The sequence below is a fragment of the Mytilus trossulus genome, chromosome 6 (assembly GCF_036588685.1).
Source record: "Mytilus trossulus isolate FHL-02 chromosome 6, PNRI_Mtr1.1.1.hap1, whole genome shotgun sequence".
NCBI classification, from domain to species: domain Eukaryota; kingdom Metazoa; phylum Mollusca; class Bivalvia; order Mytilida; family Mytilidae; genus Mytilus; species Mytilus trossulus.
The window spans coordinates 10,790,747-10,809,373 of NC_086378.1; the positions used below are offsets into that span (position 1 = coordinate 10,790,747).

The 18,627-nt window shown below is 31.0% G+C and overlaps 2 protein-coding genes across 2 annotated transcripts; one reads left to right on the forward strand and one right to left on the reverse strand.

Annotated features, from left to right (window-relative positions):
- Positions 1–889: 889 nt before the first annotated feature.
- Positions 890–5,865, reverse strand: LOC134720779 (transmembrane protein with metallophosphoesterase domain-like). Its single transcript, XM_063583275.1, has 5 exons — positions 5,079–5,865; positions 4,338–4,448; positions 3,210–3,375; positions 1,728–1,867; positions 890–1,271 (listed from the first exon to the last, which is right to left on the reverse strand). Exons 1-5 carry the CDS (start codon positions 5,746–5,748, stop codon positions 1,084–1,086), a joined length of 1,275 nt encoding a protein of 424 aa, XP_063439345.1. The 5' UTR covers positions 5,749–5,865; the 3' UTR covers positions 890–1,083.
- A 2,860-nt stretch (positions 5,866–8,725) lies between these two features.
- LOC134720780 (uncharacterized) lies at positions 8,726–16,974 on the forward strand. Its single transcript, XM_063583276.1, has 4 exons — positions 8,726–9,645; positions 11,471–11,606; positions 12,088–12,220; positions 13,716–16,974. The coding sequence occupies exons 1-4, from the start codon at positions 8,909–8,911 to the stop codon at positions 13,799–13,801; spliced, it is 1,092 nt and encodes a 363-aa protein (XP_063439346.1). The 5' UTR covers positions 8,726–8,908; the 3' UTR covers positions 13,802–16,974.
- The last annotated feature ends 1,653 nt before the right edge of the window (positions 16,975–18,627 follow it).

Here is an 18,627-nt window from a genome sequence, read left to right on the forward strand (position 1 = left end):
TTCATAGATTTCTATTAACTTAAACTAAAGTTATAGTGCGAAAACCAAGAAAATGCTTATTTGGGCCCTTTTTGGCCCCTAATTCCTAAAATGTTGGGACCAAAACTCCCAAAATCAATACCAGCCTTCCTTTTATGGTCATAAACCTTGTGTTAAAATTTCATAGATTTCTATTCACTTTTACTAAAGTTAGAGTGCGAAAACTAAAAGTATTCGGACGACGACGACGACGACGACGACGACTGACGACGACGACGACGACGACGCCAACGTGATAGCAATATACGACGAAAATTTTTTCAAAATTTGCGGTCGTATAAAAACTGTTGGGACCGAAACTCCCAAAATCAATACCAACCTTCCTTTTGTGGTCATGAACATTGTGTTTAAATTTCATTGATTTCTATTTACTTTAACTAAAGTTATTGTGCGAAAACCAAGAATAATGCTTATTTGGGCCCTTTTTTGGCCCCTAATTCCTAAACTGTTGAAACCAAAACTCCCAAAATCAATCCCAACCTTTCTTTTGTGGTCATAAACCTTGTGTCAAAATTTCATAGATTTCTATTAACTTAAACTAAAGTTATAGTGCGAAAACCAAGAAAATGCTTATTTGGGCCCTTTTTGGCCCCTAATTCCTAAAATGTTGGGACCAAAACTCCCAAAATCAATACCAGCCTTCCTTTTATGGTCATAAACCTTGTGTTAAAATTTCATAGATTTCTATTCACTTTTACTAAAGTTAGAGTGCGAAAACTAAAAGTATTCGGACGACGACGACGACGACGACGACGACTGACGACGACGACGACGACGACGACGACGACGACGCCAACGTGATAGCAATATACGACGAAAATTTTTTCAAAATTTGCGGTCGTATAAAAATGCATCTGCAAAATGAAAGAATGTGAAATTAATAGTCATTAAATCATCAGTCAACCATGTGCACTCATGCATGATGATAAGAACTTAATTTTCCAATTGAAATCATATCAATTAAGCAAGTAATTTATAAAATACTGATAACTTTACAGCAACATTTAATGATTTTGGGCACATAACATAACACAATCATTTTAATCACACTGACACTAGTGTTATTTTTGTAATTTCATGTTGGGTGCCAATTCTCATGGGGAATCCCCAGTAATAAGTCCCCATGGTTACATAAATAAATGAATCTCCATGCTGATACAGTCCAGCATAAAAAGGATTTGTTAAATAGGCACCTATTATTATGGGAAACATTTGACCGCCATGTGTATGTCCTGAAATATAGAAAAGATAATCTGTGTTATATAAAAGAGTAAAACATACATCTTTTCAAAATAAAATAAATGACAAATATATTCATAAATTTTCAGTTGTATTGTATTGCATAATAATGATGAATGTGTGTGTGGGAAATATGCAATGAACATTCTTAGATTGTTTGATAATGATTTTATATGCAACTCAAGACTTAAAAAAATACTTGTTTGTAAACAATTTTCCAAAGAACGTAATTATCTGAAATAATAATGAAGAAATCACATGGACAAACAATAAGGTACATCTAGGTCCATTTGTTTCTAGTCTTGTGACTTCATATGTGTGTTGCTTTTAGACATATTAAATGATTTATTCAAACAATTGAATCGTGAAATCTGAAAAGATTAATATAAATATTCCCTAAAGATCTAAAATATAATTTATTTTTTCTGTCAAATAGGATTTGTACTTACCACATAGTATTAAATCAATTTTATTATTTGACTGCAATGCAATTTTTGCTGCACTCGGCTGATGTGCCAATAAAATAGTGATTTGTTCCTTGGAACAACCCTTAATAGCAGTGTCCAGCTTCATACCATGTCCATCGTACCTGTAATGCAAACACTGTGATAATATAAATTTATATAAGTCCATAACAAAACACCACCTGGAATAAAAGGCATGACTCTTTTTGTTTAATCTAATTTTATTTGCTTCTGTAGATAAATAAACTCATCATAGATACCAAGACTAAATTTTGTAAATACGCCAGATGCGTGTTTCGTCTAAAAAAGACTCATAGGTGACGCTCGAATCCAAAAAAGTTAAAAATGCCAAATAAGTACAAAGTTGAAGAGCGTTGAGGACCAAAATTTCCTAAAAGTTTAGCCAAAAACTGTAGATGATTGATTTATTCTAATGTTTTATTAATTGTTATAATAATGTTGATACAAGGGGTATACATCTATGAGACAAGACACCTTACATTTTGGTTCTGTAGATGATTGATTCATTCTAATGTTTTATTAATTGTTATAATAATGTTGATACAAGGAGTTTACATCTATGAGACAAGATCAGACAGACACCTTACATTTTAAAACCAGATACTGCTCTTCTCACCTGACATGAATATGTTTTTTGTATTTTCACCTTTTTCACAAGTTACTTGTTTTTTTTAAACAAATTGTTATACTTTTGATTATCTGAATTTGATTATTTTTCAATATTGTGTAGTTTCTTTGAATTCTTTGCTTTCTAAAAAGATAAAAGCTTGTGAACAACCATTTGGCCTGCCAATTGCGATGATTCCCTCTAATGTATTTTAATGAGACTAAATTGAGCAACACGATGGATGCCACATGCTGAGCAGAATCTGATTAAGCTTCCAGACAACTGAAATTACCCTCAGTTTTGGGGGTATGTTTTTCTCAGTCTTTAGCTTTCTATGCTATGCTATGCTTTGTGTACTATTGTTTGTTAGTTTTTTCTAGCCAAGTTTATTTTCTCTTTATGAATTTTAATATCCATCGGGTATCTTTCATACCTCTTTTATGTAGACAAAACATGTGTATGGTGTATAAACTAAAACCTTACAGCCAAGTGTGTTTCAGGCATTTAATAAATTTACCTATAATACCAACATCAGCAAGATATATTTTAAATGTAACACAGAGTTACATATATTATAATTTGTATTTCTTCCTAATGTTTTTGATTCTGTTTAGAACCAGATCATGTGATTGAGTATGCCTTGATCTTGTATGTAACCACCTGTAAGTTAAGAGATAGGCTTCAGACTAAATTCTTAATGTTGTAAGTTACAGATTTCCCCTAATGTTATTTTACATATGATGGGCTATTAGCTTTCTTCACTGGCAATATTCTTTTAGACATGTTCATGCTTACGACAGGAGCACTATGGACCTAATCTTTTTGCCCAGATATAATACCTAATCCTATCTGCTTCTATATCATCAGTCCCAACAAAACATAAGGAATTGTCGTCTGCTTTGTCTGCTGGTACTTTAACATTAGTATTGTGTAATACTTGAACACCTAATTCTTTTAATGTTTCCATCCAGTTTTCTACATCCATAGTATAATATTCATGATTACCTGGAAACAAAACAACTTATTTGATATAAATCTTACTATTACTCTGTATCCTTTTGTATCTGCTATTTTACTTATTATACATGTTCATGTACATATATTTGTATGTTGTATATAACTATTTACTACATTCAGTTATTTCCATCGTTTTACATTCTTTACAAACATGTTGTGTCTTGTAACAGTGTGATACTTGAAGTGTATTATTGTTTTAAGTTATTCAAATGTTTTTAATGACAGAAAAATGACAGATAATTGATATCAGTGACATTCCATGTAATGTCAACACAAACTACCTTGCTTGTGATAATCTCAGGGATAAAACACCTGCGTGTGTATCATTGTGTATAAAGAAATGTTGGTCATTTCCAATGTGTATATTGTTGGTTAATTGCATTTCTGTTTCTATGAATGGACATTATATTTCTGATTTTTATTCAGAGTAGGTTGTTGGTGGTAAATGTGTTCTGTTGTACTTTGTACAGTAGACCCCGGCTAATCAGATACCCAAAATGTCAGCTGAAAATATCTGATTACCCGATATATTCAATTAGACGATGAATGTATATTCATTGAACATTCTGCAATTATAAGTAGATCTTATCCTCAGATGTTACTAACCTTGACTATTGCTTAATATGTGAAAGGGCTAGAGGAAGCTAGAGGTGATTTTTATCAGTTGCATCACCATTCACCACGATGTTTGCGTAAAAAAATATCAGCTGATTATGTAGTATTTTTGATGAGTTTCTTCTTTCCCTTTTTAAGAAGTGGGAAACTATCACATACATGTTGGTAGAATGTATTGGATGACAAGATCTTACTATATAAGAAATGTAGATTATATCAAAACTTTGACTTATTTTCTTTGCATATTATATTGAATCAATTACATGTATAATCATATCATTCTTACTGAAATGATTTGTATTCATACAGTTACTATTCTTATACATGTACATTACCTGTGACATAGAATACTCCATATTTTGACTTAATATCCCTCAGTGGCTGTACTGCATCCTTTAGCTTTGAAACAACACCATCAACTAAATCCCCATCAATTACAACAACATCTAAAAAAAACATGAATACTAATGAAAATATTTTCAATTCTTGGTATTTATATACATGTACCTATATAGATACTAGTTTAATGCATTTGTATATTTCAGAGAAAATTTGTCAAAAGATTAAATAAATTTTTATAACATATAAAAAGGGATAACAGGAATATAATAGCATCATGTTTTTCATGTTAAATGTTTGTCTTGTTCAACTGAATTCCTTTATGATACAAGTTTCCACATTACTGGAGAAAGTACATATTATAATGCAAGCCATTTTATCAAGATTTACAAATTCTTTTTAAAGGTTTTTACTTCTAAAATGTCTTTATTTTTCAATTAAATTTCAAAATACATGTATAATTAATCCATATGATATGTTCATTATATGACATCTTTATGCTACAAAATGTACATAGACTTCATAAAATGTTGTATGAGTGCCAATGAGACAACTCTGTACCGTAAACAGTATTTTACACTATTGTAGATAAGACCTGACAATTGAAGTTTATAAAAAAAATATGCATGCACATACATTTGAGTACATCAAATGATAATGTTTAAATCAAGTTACATGTACATGTATATTGACAATTAATTTTATCTGTATACATTTGTACCTAATTATATTATTACCTGACTGAAGATTGTTGGTAATGTCAACTACAACTTCAAGCTGTTTCTTTCCTACAGTTGGCCCAATATGAATATCACTGAGTAATGTGATTGTAAAGCCATTCAATAAGGGTGGCAAATTTTTAATTGGAATAGTAACATTTTTAACCATTGGTGGTTGACAAATTCTGTAATAGCCATAACTTGTTATTAAGAAACCATAAAACATTGCAAATATGGCTGTACTATTATGTTTTAATGGTCTCTTTTTGCAAAGTCTGATCATGAAGCCAACTGCTTTAGCTATGATCAAGAATGTAAACATCTGAATGTGTGCCCCTAAACACAAGTAACTAACTATGGCTAAGACTGATGGTTCTGTTCTGACAAGAAAAATGTTCGATAAATAACTTCCATGGGCAAGCATTGTATACAGTATAAGTATAAATTTCCACAAAAGTCGAGGAGGCGATGCATCATGACCTTTGGTCTGAAATACAGAAGACAGATTTTTCCATAAAAAGATTGATATAACTGCAACGCCACATTGTATGATTATCACAACTTGAATTCTGAGAATTCTTCCTCTTAATTTGCTTTCTAGCGAAAGCACCCATGATTCTGCAAATAGCACACTTAAAACAATAGCGACTAAAGAGACGATTAAAGCACCCTTTCTTTTCATGATCATGCCGGTTTGTTTACATCGCTTACAACAATGAGGGTAAAACGAAAGTAGACATTATAACAATATATTGTATAACAAGTTTTCCTATAAGACATCTATACTTTAAATGGTATGTTAATTTTGTCTCTGCTAAAGAAAATCTACTGAATAAAATAATAGCCAAGGAACATGAGCCAGAGTGCTTGACGATGGTCATGATCTTAAGCGGTAATGTACTTTACCTAATTACCAGTAAATATTTATACATAAAATAGGACAACAATGTACGTTTTTAAAAAGCAAAAAATGTTATGAGCAATCGGAAATCATTTTACAAATGTTCTCCCAAAATCGTAAGTACTTAGAAATTATATTGCACATGATATGAGTTGATTTGATAATGTAGTAAAATGTAAATTATAATTGATATAGTTTTAAAATGTGTTTTTTTTTTTAGTAAAAGCAAAAATTAGAATTCGTATTTTTGAAGGACATTAAAGTAGATTTTAAACTGTAAGTTGTCATTTACTTCCCTCAGGCAGGTTATTTTCAAAGTTTTGTTTTACCTTCCAATGTTTTTTGTTGGAAGCATGTGAGTTTTATAATATGTTTCATTGCCGTCCATAATTGATTTTATGTTTGCCTCCGATTTTAATTTCCAACTTAGCATAGCCGAAAAAATATGCAATAAAACATAAAAATACAAGTCACTTGTGGAGTCAATCGATCATAGATGTCAACCGATTTGTCGACATGTCGAAACCGGAGGAATCAGTGTTTTCATTTTCACAGTTCAGATATTTTATGATCGGAATTTCTTTCTTACGGCGAAAACAAATAGGCAACGAAACTATAGAAGGTTTATTTACAAGTAAATCTAGCGTATATTGTAAGTGCATTAATGTAACGAATAACACAAAGTAATCATAGACACAAATATTATTGTTACATTCGTAATAATTCGATCATTACCCAACTATGTATTCCGGCAATTAGTCTCCAATATAACAATAATATTTTTATTATTGTGACATTTCCCTATAACCGTAACCAGTGCCTAAAAATATTGGGCATCCATTTGTAGCAATAAAATCATAACACAACATGTAGTTAAAATTATTTCTAAAATATGTCTAATACTACCTTTATGGTCCTTTATGTATAAGAACAAGATTATATTGTATTTTTTCAACTAAATGTTAAAAAAAAAAGAAAGGTAAAAAAATCTCATAACATAAAAATTGATACAATCTAACAAAATGAATCACATAGCGTCAAAATCAAAAATGTTTAAATCAAATTTGCTATTGAAATAATAGTCAGTTCTTTGAATTGCATATATGTAAACATAATTCGCGTTATATAGACAGCACTGCTCGACTTCACCTCACCTTTAGCTGGCAAAGTAGGTCACTACTTTTGTCGAATTGCCGCTCGAGGTCGGCTACAGTTTTTCTTCTGAAATATAGGAATGAAACTTTCACTTTTAAAATATATTATACTATTTCAAATACTAGTTTGACTAATTCCGTATCTTATGTGACGTATGCGTCAATAGAGATAATAGATGTATTTCACATGTTTGATTCGACATTTTATACACCTTATCGCTATCTATCCCAATACGGGAAGTTCTAAAAATTTACACAACTTTCAAAAACCCTACAAACAAGATATAACTAATATATGGAACTTTTTTAAACAGAGGCTGGGCATAAAAGTTTCAAAAACACTTTGTGAACACTTCCTCAAATCAAGGCATATTTCTTACTTAAGATTAATTCAATAATTGTGTTAATTTTTTTTTCGAAAACTATACAATTCCTTGATAGATTGTAGATATACCAACAGTTCGAACATCAACCTACGGTAACAACTCTTAATATACAGCTGCTGTTTTATGGAATGATCTAAATGATTTTAGAAAAATTACTAATTTCAGTCAGTTTAAAAATATTTTAAAGTCATGGAATGAAAATGACTGTAAGTGCAAAGTTTGAGCAGATGATTAGTTAATACATTATGTTAAAAAAATACCATTTATATCATATGCGATTTTTAATATTTTACGCTATGCATTGTGGCAGGTTTCTAATGATGGTTCGTGTATATCTTTATATGGTTTTAGCTTTAATACCTATAATGCTTTTGCTTCAACATCTTGCTTTTCATGATTACTAGTAATCTGCTAATTACAAACATTTATATATATGCTTCATTTTGTATGATGAATTAACTTATTACATGTGTTTTTCATATTTTGAGTTTGTCGGTTAAAAGCTTTTAAGAGCTTATGTTATGTTCATGTTTGTACACTATGCCGACTCTATAAATAAAGCGGCTAAAATTATTAATATTCATATTTAAAAATTTTAAATGTTTACTTTCGATATGTTTTCCGCCCTCGGATCATAATTGTCTGATGACCTTTGTGTTTCCTAAACTGGAGTGCCATTCCATCTAAGGCCTTCGTATATTTGATCATGAAAGTAATATTCAATATTACTTCCATCATTTCATGTATCTATACTGAGTGAGCATAGCAGCCAGGTGTGCAGTTTTACGTCACTTGACCGTGGCCATGGAAGTTTTATATTGTTAAGATCATGATGATACTGAATTTCATACTTGACACAAACAGGAAATTGTCTAAGCGACTGTTATTTTCCTCCAGATTGAAAAATAAGATCAAGGATTATGGTGTAGTCGTGAATCATGGTTCTAAGCTGGAAAGTTTATACGAGCCGAGTATATAACTATTAATCGATATATACCTTTACATAGGTAACTTCAACTTGTATATTGGGCATATATCAACTAAAACATTTGTGGCTATAATATTTATTTTTGTGACAGAATGGCCATATATTATATAGCAGAATGCATACGTAATTTCCTCTGTGGTCCGTGTAAATATATGGGCGTACTACACCATATCGTTATTTTGTGATTTAAGTGCGGTATTCAGACATATTTCGGATATATCCATACTGTATAGATAATAACCGAGAGGTTCGAAAATAAGGAAATTTATAAATACCAACTGCTAATGTTATTTTTAGATTAGTTAACTGAAGCTTATGTTTAAAGTTGCAGTGCATGGTTAACTTCTCAAGTTTCTGCTTACATTAAAACAAAAATGTGTTGTTCGTTTGTGGAGTTGTGATGAAGAACACATAAAGTTATGAGGAACCGAGTAAACCAAGTGGTCAATGGTGAAAAGGAACCATCAACGTTAAACGAAAATAATGGGTTGAAGTTGAACGACGAAGGCAAGTTCGTATCTAGAACACCGCGTAAGCTTTTTGCAGATTTGCATAGACACGCCATCAAGCTTGGATTAAAACCTGAAGACTTCCAACAATTAACCAGTGTAAACGAAATTCAGAAATCTAGAAACCGTGTAAACTATTGTAGACTGTTAATAACGATTGCATGTATAGTTTTTGTGGCTATATTATTTATTTTTGTGACAGAATGGCCAGTATCTAACACCCATGTAATAGTGTGGTGGTTTAAGTGGTACAAATCTGATCCTTTGAAAGAACCATGTGTTGTATATGTACCAGAGAGCGTTACGGAAAATATAAAACCACCGTTAAACTGCGATTTTTGCAGGAACCTTCACCATGTGGTTCATATTAATAATATCAGTATCGAAGACTTTGAAAGTCAGTATGCATATAGTGGAATACCTATTGTCGTTAGTGATGGCACTAAAAATTGGACGGCATCAGAATTTTTCAGTTACAACTTTATGAAAGAAGTGTTTAGTCCTGGAAGTGAAGCACTTGACAAAGTAGAAAAAGAGTGCCAGTTTTTTCCATACAAAACAGATTTTACTTCACTTGGAAAAGTGTTTGAAATGAGCGAGGAAAGAGCTTTCATGAAAGGCAAATCAAAGCCATGGTATATTGGATGGTTAGTATATTTTATTTACTTCATTGGTTGTAGTAATTATATCAAAATTATGGTATGATTAAAAAATGTAAAACCACAAAAATAGTCTGAGGAAAATCATAACGAAAAATCAAATGAAATGGCAAAATCAAAAGCTCAGACACGTCAAACCAGCGAACTGATTCTTTTTTAGTTAATCATCTTGAGTATGTCACAAAATAATGCATGCAGTTTATTTGTTTACAAACAAGCAGACATAGAGAGAAAGTCTGATGAACTATGTTCATTTTTTGCAAAAATGAGTTACATGTACAAATAGGGGGAAACACTATAATGCAATAACATAAAAATGGATATTGGCCGGAAATTCCAGTAGATACTTTTCGGGTGCTAGTCGAATTTCACACTGTGACGAAGAAAATTGAAATGATCTAATCATCTTATATTGCATCAAACACATATAGGTAACCTGTTTTAACTTTCTTAAAGGTATTATTTTTATTAGTGAATGTAAAAATACTTCCTACAAATATATAATATATATACTAGTATAGGAATTGAATTTTGGTTAAAAAAACACCTTGTGAAATAAAACGTTATCAAAATTCAACCATTGCTTTTCGATCACAAACTATTCTTCTCAACATGAAAATCAATGAAAAGAAGGAAAAGGTCAATGTTTGATTAGCAATTGGACATCTTTCCACCAGAGCCAAAATGATGCAAAAGGCAGTCTGTATGTCGACCTTTAAAAGTCATTTTAATTGCTTATATATATATATACATGTAAATTTTATATAAATATCATTTAAATATTATCATATTCCATCAAAGTCCGTCTAAAGCTTTTATATCAAAGATTTCTTTGATAGTAGCCACTATCAAAAATACTTTTAGAATTCTGGTCAATATTGATCAAGTTTACTTCGTGAAAGACAACTTAAATAGTGACAAATGACTTTTAACAATGAAAACTTATGCTATACATATAGATGTATGTACCAGTGTTAAATACACATGTTTCTATGATTTACTGTCGTGCGCACTCAGCAGGTCATCACCAGACTTGCTTAAACATCATGTAATTTTCGTTTTCGAATGGACCCCAATGTTGACTGGGAAATAGAAATATGGTCACTTGGTCTTCTCCCGACCGGCAGTAAAACGCTTGCTGAAGTGGGGCGTCCGTTTGGCTGTGCGGGATGTATCAAGTTCGCAGTTACGTCCGGTCGGAATGGGGACGTTAAATCCGATGTCTCGTGTAAAGAGAGCGCCACGCTCTTTGCACGTTAAGATCCCTTGCAACAACTCTTTGAGGGGTCCGTAGGTGGCCTGTTGCAAGGCAAAATTTCTGTCCCTATCCAATAAACCCTCATTTTCCAGTGGCAGTCCAAATTTCCCCGACCATCATCCCAGATGCATGGCCCAGCTGTATTGTGACAAGTCCTACCTATTGTATTTATTGTGAACTTGTTTTCGTCCTGAATATGCATGAAGACGTTAAGCAACCAAAAATCAATCAATCAATCGTTTTCGAATGGTCTTATGAACGGGTAAAGAGTCAAAATATCCAATGTCATTAATGTCATAATTGATAAATAAAAACAAAACATACATACATTGGTAATGCAATGCTTCTTTATAGTAAATGCTTCCAACTCACCGTACAGTTGTAAACAAAAAATGTAAAACAAAAGCATACCGTGTGTAAAGAAGAAATAGATGAGGCCTTTCTAGTAGTCCCGAAAATCAAATTTGGAAGGGACATTTCAACATGAACGTGTTGAAAATTCAAAGAACTGTGTAATTAATAAGAAATAAAAAAGGAATATACATTTTTTTCCAGGAGCAACTGCGATAATTCAGCAGCAAATATATTGAGACAACATTATACTAGACCATACTTTTTACCAGAGTTTTCAGAATCTAGCAAAACTGACTGGATATTTATGGGTAGCCCAGGCTATGGGGCTCATTTGCACGTAAGTAAATGGCTGTAATATTAATGATACAGTCTTTGCATTTTTTTGGTGGTACGTACATGTATTATATAAATATAAATTTAAATAGGTCATGCACGGAGACATCTCCTTAAAGAAGAGGAATATAATGATATGCAAAATTGACCAAAACTTAAAACTTTTGACTTTACATGTATTTATGTCTAGTTATTTAAGTATCGGTTAGACTTCTCAGAATCCATCGATAATATATGGTGATAAAGAACACGATTAGACCCTTGTGCACTTGCGGTTTTATTTTATGCATAGTAAATCTCGAAAATCAGCTTGGTAACTGATAATATCATTCGTTATATAATGATCTTGGTAACACTGAACAGTCTTAGTTTTGACGGTAGGTCCAATTACGTGTAAAAAGTTTCACTTTGTACGCCTTCTACATCTGATTTTTGGCATTCATTTTGAATTCCTTAACAAGCCAAGATGTTGTTTCTTGTTTCAGATTGACCATGTAGACTTACCTTCATGGCAGGCTCAGATAACTGGTAGAAAAAGGTGGATTTTACAGCCTCCACGGGACTGCTATTTTCAATGTCCGCGACAGCTAGAAGTTATTGTAAATCAAGGAGAAATAAGTATGAAATAACTAGATATCCTCTTCCCAGCTATAATTGCTTTTTCGTAAAAAAAAAAATCATTTCCTTTGATATTGTCATTGGTCTCAAGTCTAATCTTCCATTCCATCGACCAGTTTACTGCTCATTATTATTTTCAGTTCATAAACAAATGACTTTTCAGAGTTCAACAGATATTTAAATTTAGGATGTAGCAACTGCACTTCCTTTTAATTTTATCATTATCGTACAGATATTTAGAGCTAAAACTCACCAAATAAGTCTTGATATATCAGGCTAATGCCAGACGCGTATTTCGTTTCCAGACTCATCAGTGACGTAAATGTAAACAGCGTAATAGAGTTTTACATATTTATTTAGTTTAGAACCTCCCCAACTAGGGCAAAAACATGAACCTTTCATTCTCACTTCTACGGAAGGTGCGTGTAACATTGAAGACCTGTTGGTGACCTTTTGCTGTTGTCTGCTCTATGGTAGGGTTGTTGTCTCTTTGGCACATTCCCCATTTCCATTCTCAATTTTATAGATATAGGAAGATGTGGTGTGAGTGCCAATGAGACAACTCTCCATCCAAATAACAATTTAAAAATTAAACCATTATAGGTTAAAGTACGGCCTTCAACACGGAGCCTTGGCTCACACCGAACAACAAGCTATAAAGGGCCCCAAAATTACTAGTGTAAAACCATTCAAACGGGAAAATCAACGGTCTAATCTATATAAACAAAACGAGAAACGAGAAACACGTATATATTACATAAACAAACGACAACTACTGTACATCAGATTCCTGACTTAGGACAGGTGCAAACATTTGCAGCGGGATTAAACGTTTTAATGGGCCCAAACCTTCTCCCTTTTTCTGAAACAATAGCATAACATCACAACATATAAAAACATACGATAAAATGTTGGATTCAGAAATGATATGATGCAACATATTTTTTAAGGTCAAAACCCACTTTAATTCTGGTAAAATTCTAATCTTGGACATTGCATTGCCTTTGACAGTTCCTTTACTTTAATTTATTTCTAAAAAGCATCAAACAATTCTTTAAATGTTACATATTCAGGCTTCTAATATTTAGCATTTAACAAACACTGTGTATATCATCTATGAAATTTCGAAAGAAGCGATGTATTTTGATTTATTTGTTTGCATATTCTAAATTAAAAAAATAGGTTCCTTATGACTATTTATAATACTACTACTGAATCAAATTATTTTTGGAATTGTTGATGGGTTTTACTAATTATCATGGTCTAATTTAATTTTTTCACCGTTATCAACATTCTTGTAATGAAGTATAGAAGCATTTTAATATAATTGTAATGAAAATTTACAATTGATTAAACACAAAAATAAGAATACCGTTATCTTTATGGTATAATGAATACACATAATTGGATTTATAATGAATAATCAGAAGTTGATCGGAGTATAACTACATTTGTGTCAGTAGAAAATATGACTAATCTTTTATTTTATTTTCAGTCGTTTTAGATACAAACAAGTGGTACCACTCTACACTAAATATAGGAGAAAATATCAGTATAACAATAGGATCAGAATATGATTAGATACAATCATATAGATAACTGCACCATGTTTTTTCAGAAACATTCCTTTAAGTTAATTTTAGCACAAGTTGATCCTGCAGGTCAAGAGACACGTTGAACAGATACACTGTATTTTGTTTAATTTTAATGATAATAAGTTACTGGTCAATGAGCATCATTGAAGCCCAGTTCTCAATAGTGTGTGCAAATATATCTGAACGGGCCATAAAGAGAGGTTACTGTTCAGGTAATAACTATTATTCGAATGAGTTTGTTTATCAACAAATTCTTGTAAAACTTTATGAGAATGCTTATTACATAAGGATAACAGTATTGAGTTGGGAGCTTCTAGTCATTCTATTTTTTGAAAAGACCAGAACAGTGGGGCACCACAATTTTTTAATAAATTATATATATTCAGGTGATTTTCTTTCCCTCAATAACCTATTGCAGTTCTTGAACTTCTTATAAAGATTAACCTTTATTAATTAAAAATAAGTAGAAGTTATCAAGGTTACGTTTGAAAGCCAGATAACAACTGACATCACCATGTCAAAAACGAGAAGATAAACAAAAATAATCCGGAAAACAAAACTAAACACCGAGCAACATGAGCCCACCAAAATCTGGGGGTAATCATACATGTGTCTTAAAATGTTAATGTTAATTTGTATGCCCCACCTACGATAGTAGAAGGGCATTATGTTTTCTGGTCTGTGCGTCCGTTCGTCCGTTTGTCCCGCTTCAGGTTAAAGTTTTTGGTCAAGGTAGTTTTTGATGAAGTTGAAGTCCAATCAACTTGAAACTTAGTACACATGTTCCTTATGATATGCTCTTTCTAATTCTAAAGCCAAATTAAACTTTTGACACCAATTTTACAGTCCACTGAACATAGAAAATGAAAGTTCATGTTTCAGGTTAAAGTTTTTGGTCAAGGTAGTTTTTGATGAAGTTGAAGTCCAATCAACTTGAAACTTAGTACACATGTTCCCTATGATATTATCTTTCTAATTATAATACCTAATTATTTTTTTATCCAATTTCATGGTCCATTGAACATGGGAAATGATAGTGTGAGTGGGGCATCCGTGTACTTTGGACACATTCTTGTTTCTTATATACTTGGTAGACATGTAACCTACGCCGCATTTCTATTCATATAATACCAAAACTGAATATTTATTAATATTTTTCTGTAGATGATTAACTTTGTGAAATGAATAAGACTATATCATTGTAATTTAATTTCATAGGTAACATATGAGTATCAGATAAACTCTGATAACTTATATTATTAAAATGAAACATTTACTCAGTAGGATGTTTACCTTTTATATCGATAGACAGCTTATGTATTTGTGATTAACTTGATAATACCAGTCCTTTTTTAGCCTTCCATTGTCACAAATAACGCATGCTTTATAGTACTTCATATTTATATTAATATGGTCGTCTGCAAGGAACTGATGTAAAAGTCTGTTTAGTACAAGGAAGATTTGTAAAACATGGATTTATTCATGGAAATTAAGTTTAAGTTTTCCATAATGTAATGTATTAGCGATAGTGTTAAGTAGTGAATGAAATGATAAAAAAATAAGAATGTTTTAATTTGCTGTCGTGTGTCTGCTTTACTTTCTAAATATTTATGTATTTTATCTAGATCGACTTTAGTACTGTGATTTTATCATTTTTTATATATTATTTATGAATAAGTATAAGTAATCCTTTTTTTTTATAATTATATTTTATATTGATTGTATGAAGTATGTTTATTTAAGCAATAAATGTGTAGATTTAAAAAAAAAAAAAAAATATTTGATATTTTTGGCGTGCAATATTGAAGTTATTTTTCATTAATTAAGATATATATCTTTCGTTTTAATCTAAAATATGATAAAACACTTCATAAACTAACAAGCAATCTGAAGAAAATGCTGTAATTGAGGAACAGGCCAGAGAAAACATTAAAATGACTGAAAGACCAAATTCTTTTAAAAAGAGCAGCATATTTAAATATTGCAATTGTAGTTAAAGTTCTTATCATGTTTCAAAAGGCTGCTGCTATCAAATACGATCCTCTTAAACAGAAGAAAAACAAAAATTATTCAAGTATGACTATGCTATTTCATCAAATATGTTCAACAAAATTGATTATGACATGGATTGTGTGAAAAAAAAAGAAAATACAAATGTATACAGAATATGATGATATTTTATTGCATGTAAAAATGACACTTTTTTTTCAATTCAGCGATAATAATAACCTGTGTATTTCAATTCACAGGTATGTTATAAATATAACATAATTGATTGTAATATGTTTGGTTTGAACTATATGTTATTCCAACTAAATCATACAACTAAGGAAAATAATCATTAACAATTAAGATTCAGAAACCAGTAACACGACTCTGCCAGTTATCTATTTAAATAAAAATATGTGGTATGATTTCCAATAAGACAACTCTCCACCACAGACCTTATGACTCTGAGGTTAACAAATATATTGGCCATTTAGGCATTTATCAATTAGTTAATGTCATACCGTTCAAGATCTTTAGCATATAATACAACAGTTTAAATATTAGTCTCACATTGAATTATAAATGACATCAAGCCATCAAGCAGTATTGAAGCAACATCTAACAAAACAGTGGCATTGTATAAACATTCGTTCACAACTATTGTAATTATTTATATATTTCCTTGGTAAAATACAGTATGCAGTTAGACACATTTCATGGACCAAACACAAAACATGTCTGCATCTGTTAATCAACACACTTACAAACACACAGACACATACCTAATGTTTTATCATTAAAAAACAAGATTTAAAAAAATCAGTCATATACAGAACTAAATTGAAAAGTGCAAAAGTAGTGTGCACCATATCACAGAACTGTGAATAAGAATAAGAATAGATGATTGTTTGTTGATTTTTTTGTTCCAAATAAGGCTTTATTATCAATTTTAGTAAAATGCATTGGAATGTGAGACAACTGAAATTAGCAATTTAATTAATGGCACGAAAAAAAAAACAGTTTCAGTCTGATTAACAACGAATTATTATTCGATAGTTTTATACTCTGGACAGTCGCAAATAAGTTAGAAAAAAGCCTTATAATTCAAAAGTATTTAAAAAAAATTAAATTCGTCTTTTGAATGATAACTTTAAAAAAAAAGAACAAAAACATTCAGTTCAATCATGTATTTGTCCAAAACACTGGATTTCACATACATGATACTATATTACAACATTAACAGTTTAAAAAATATATGGATACAGGCACCAGTAATCATATTAACAACGCAACTATAACAAAATATACAGATGACGTGTTAAAAAGATTAATAACTAATTCTGAATTAGGAATGAGTGAGTTTAATTTTTTTTTATCAAACAGTTACAAAAATACATTTGATTTTCATGTACAATATGCACAAAAATGTATACCTGATCATTTCTGATAAATGTATAAATGACCACTGGGACTTTTTTGGAAGCATAATACAATCTTCTAATTTCTTTTTTGCTCATGCATTCACCATGAATAATTTTCACAGCATGCAACAACCCTTAGAAACCTTCTAAAAAGAGCAAAAGTGCACTCAAATTCAACGTAAATCTACAGGTACCATATAAAACAAGCCAACAGTAAATATTTATATATTAAAGTAAATTTGGTGATTTTTTTAAAAACAACTAAAAACAGCACTTATAATTAGTAATAACAGATTGAAAATAAATCATTGGTTAAAAATATATGCATAGAAAGTTCACATACAGTATTCAATTGTTTGAACTTCAGACATACAATTACAATAACAAGATAAAGCATTTCATGTTCATGCTAATTGTCATATACTCAACAGGTACCATATAAAACAAGCCAACAGTAAATATTTATATAAAGTAAACTTGGTGATTTTTTTAAAAACAACTAAAAACAGCACTTATAATTAGTAATAACAGATTGAAAATAAATCATTGGTTAAAAATATATGCATAGAAAGTTCACATACAGTATTCAATTGTTTGAACTTCAGACATACAATTACAATAACAAGATAAAGCATTTCACGTTCATGCTAATTGTCATATACTCAACAATGACTCAGTTTCCGATTCGTTTTTTTGAAATCAAGTTATGCATGTTTAATATTCCTAAAGATGTTTTTCACCCTTATTTCTACTGAATGAATTGTATGATTATATTTACATTTAAAGCTTGCATATGATGGAAACTGAGTTTTGAATTGATTATTAAAATAAAGAGAGAAATATAACTATTCTTAGTGATAATAAATAAAGTATTGTAAATATTTCCCCCTTTTTAACAACTCATTCTCTCTCCATCATCTCCCTACTCCAACTCAATATTTTTACTTTTACAAGCTAAGCAAAACTATCAATTAAAGACAATTACTACAAGCCTCAAGACATTTCAGAATTTTCAGTAATTACACATTTATATTCACTTTTACTATCATTTAGTATAATACACCCCTTTGAGGTAAAAAATAGGAACACAATGACCCCATTACCACTAATAAATTACCCATATTTTCCTTACTTTCAGGTCTACAATTCAGATTTACCAATGCTATTATATATATAAATTCCCATGTAATTCTAACAGTATAATTCAGTGTGCTTCTTATTACACAGATTCAATTTCATATTGTTTTGACCAAATTTCCGGTCTTACACTCATGCATGCATCATTGAAGACCTGTTGGTTGGTGACCTTCTGCTGTTGTCTTTTCTATGGTCGGGTTGTTGTCCCTTTAACACATTCCCCATTTCCATTCCCAATTGTATCGTGGTGCAATTTTAGAAACTA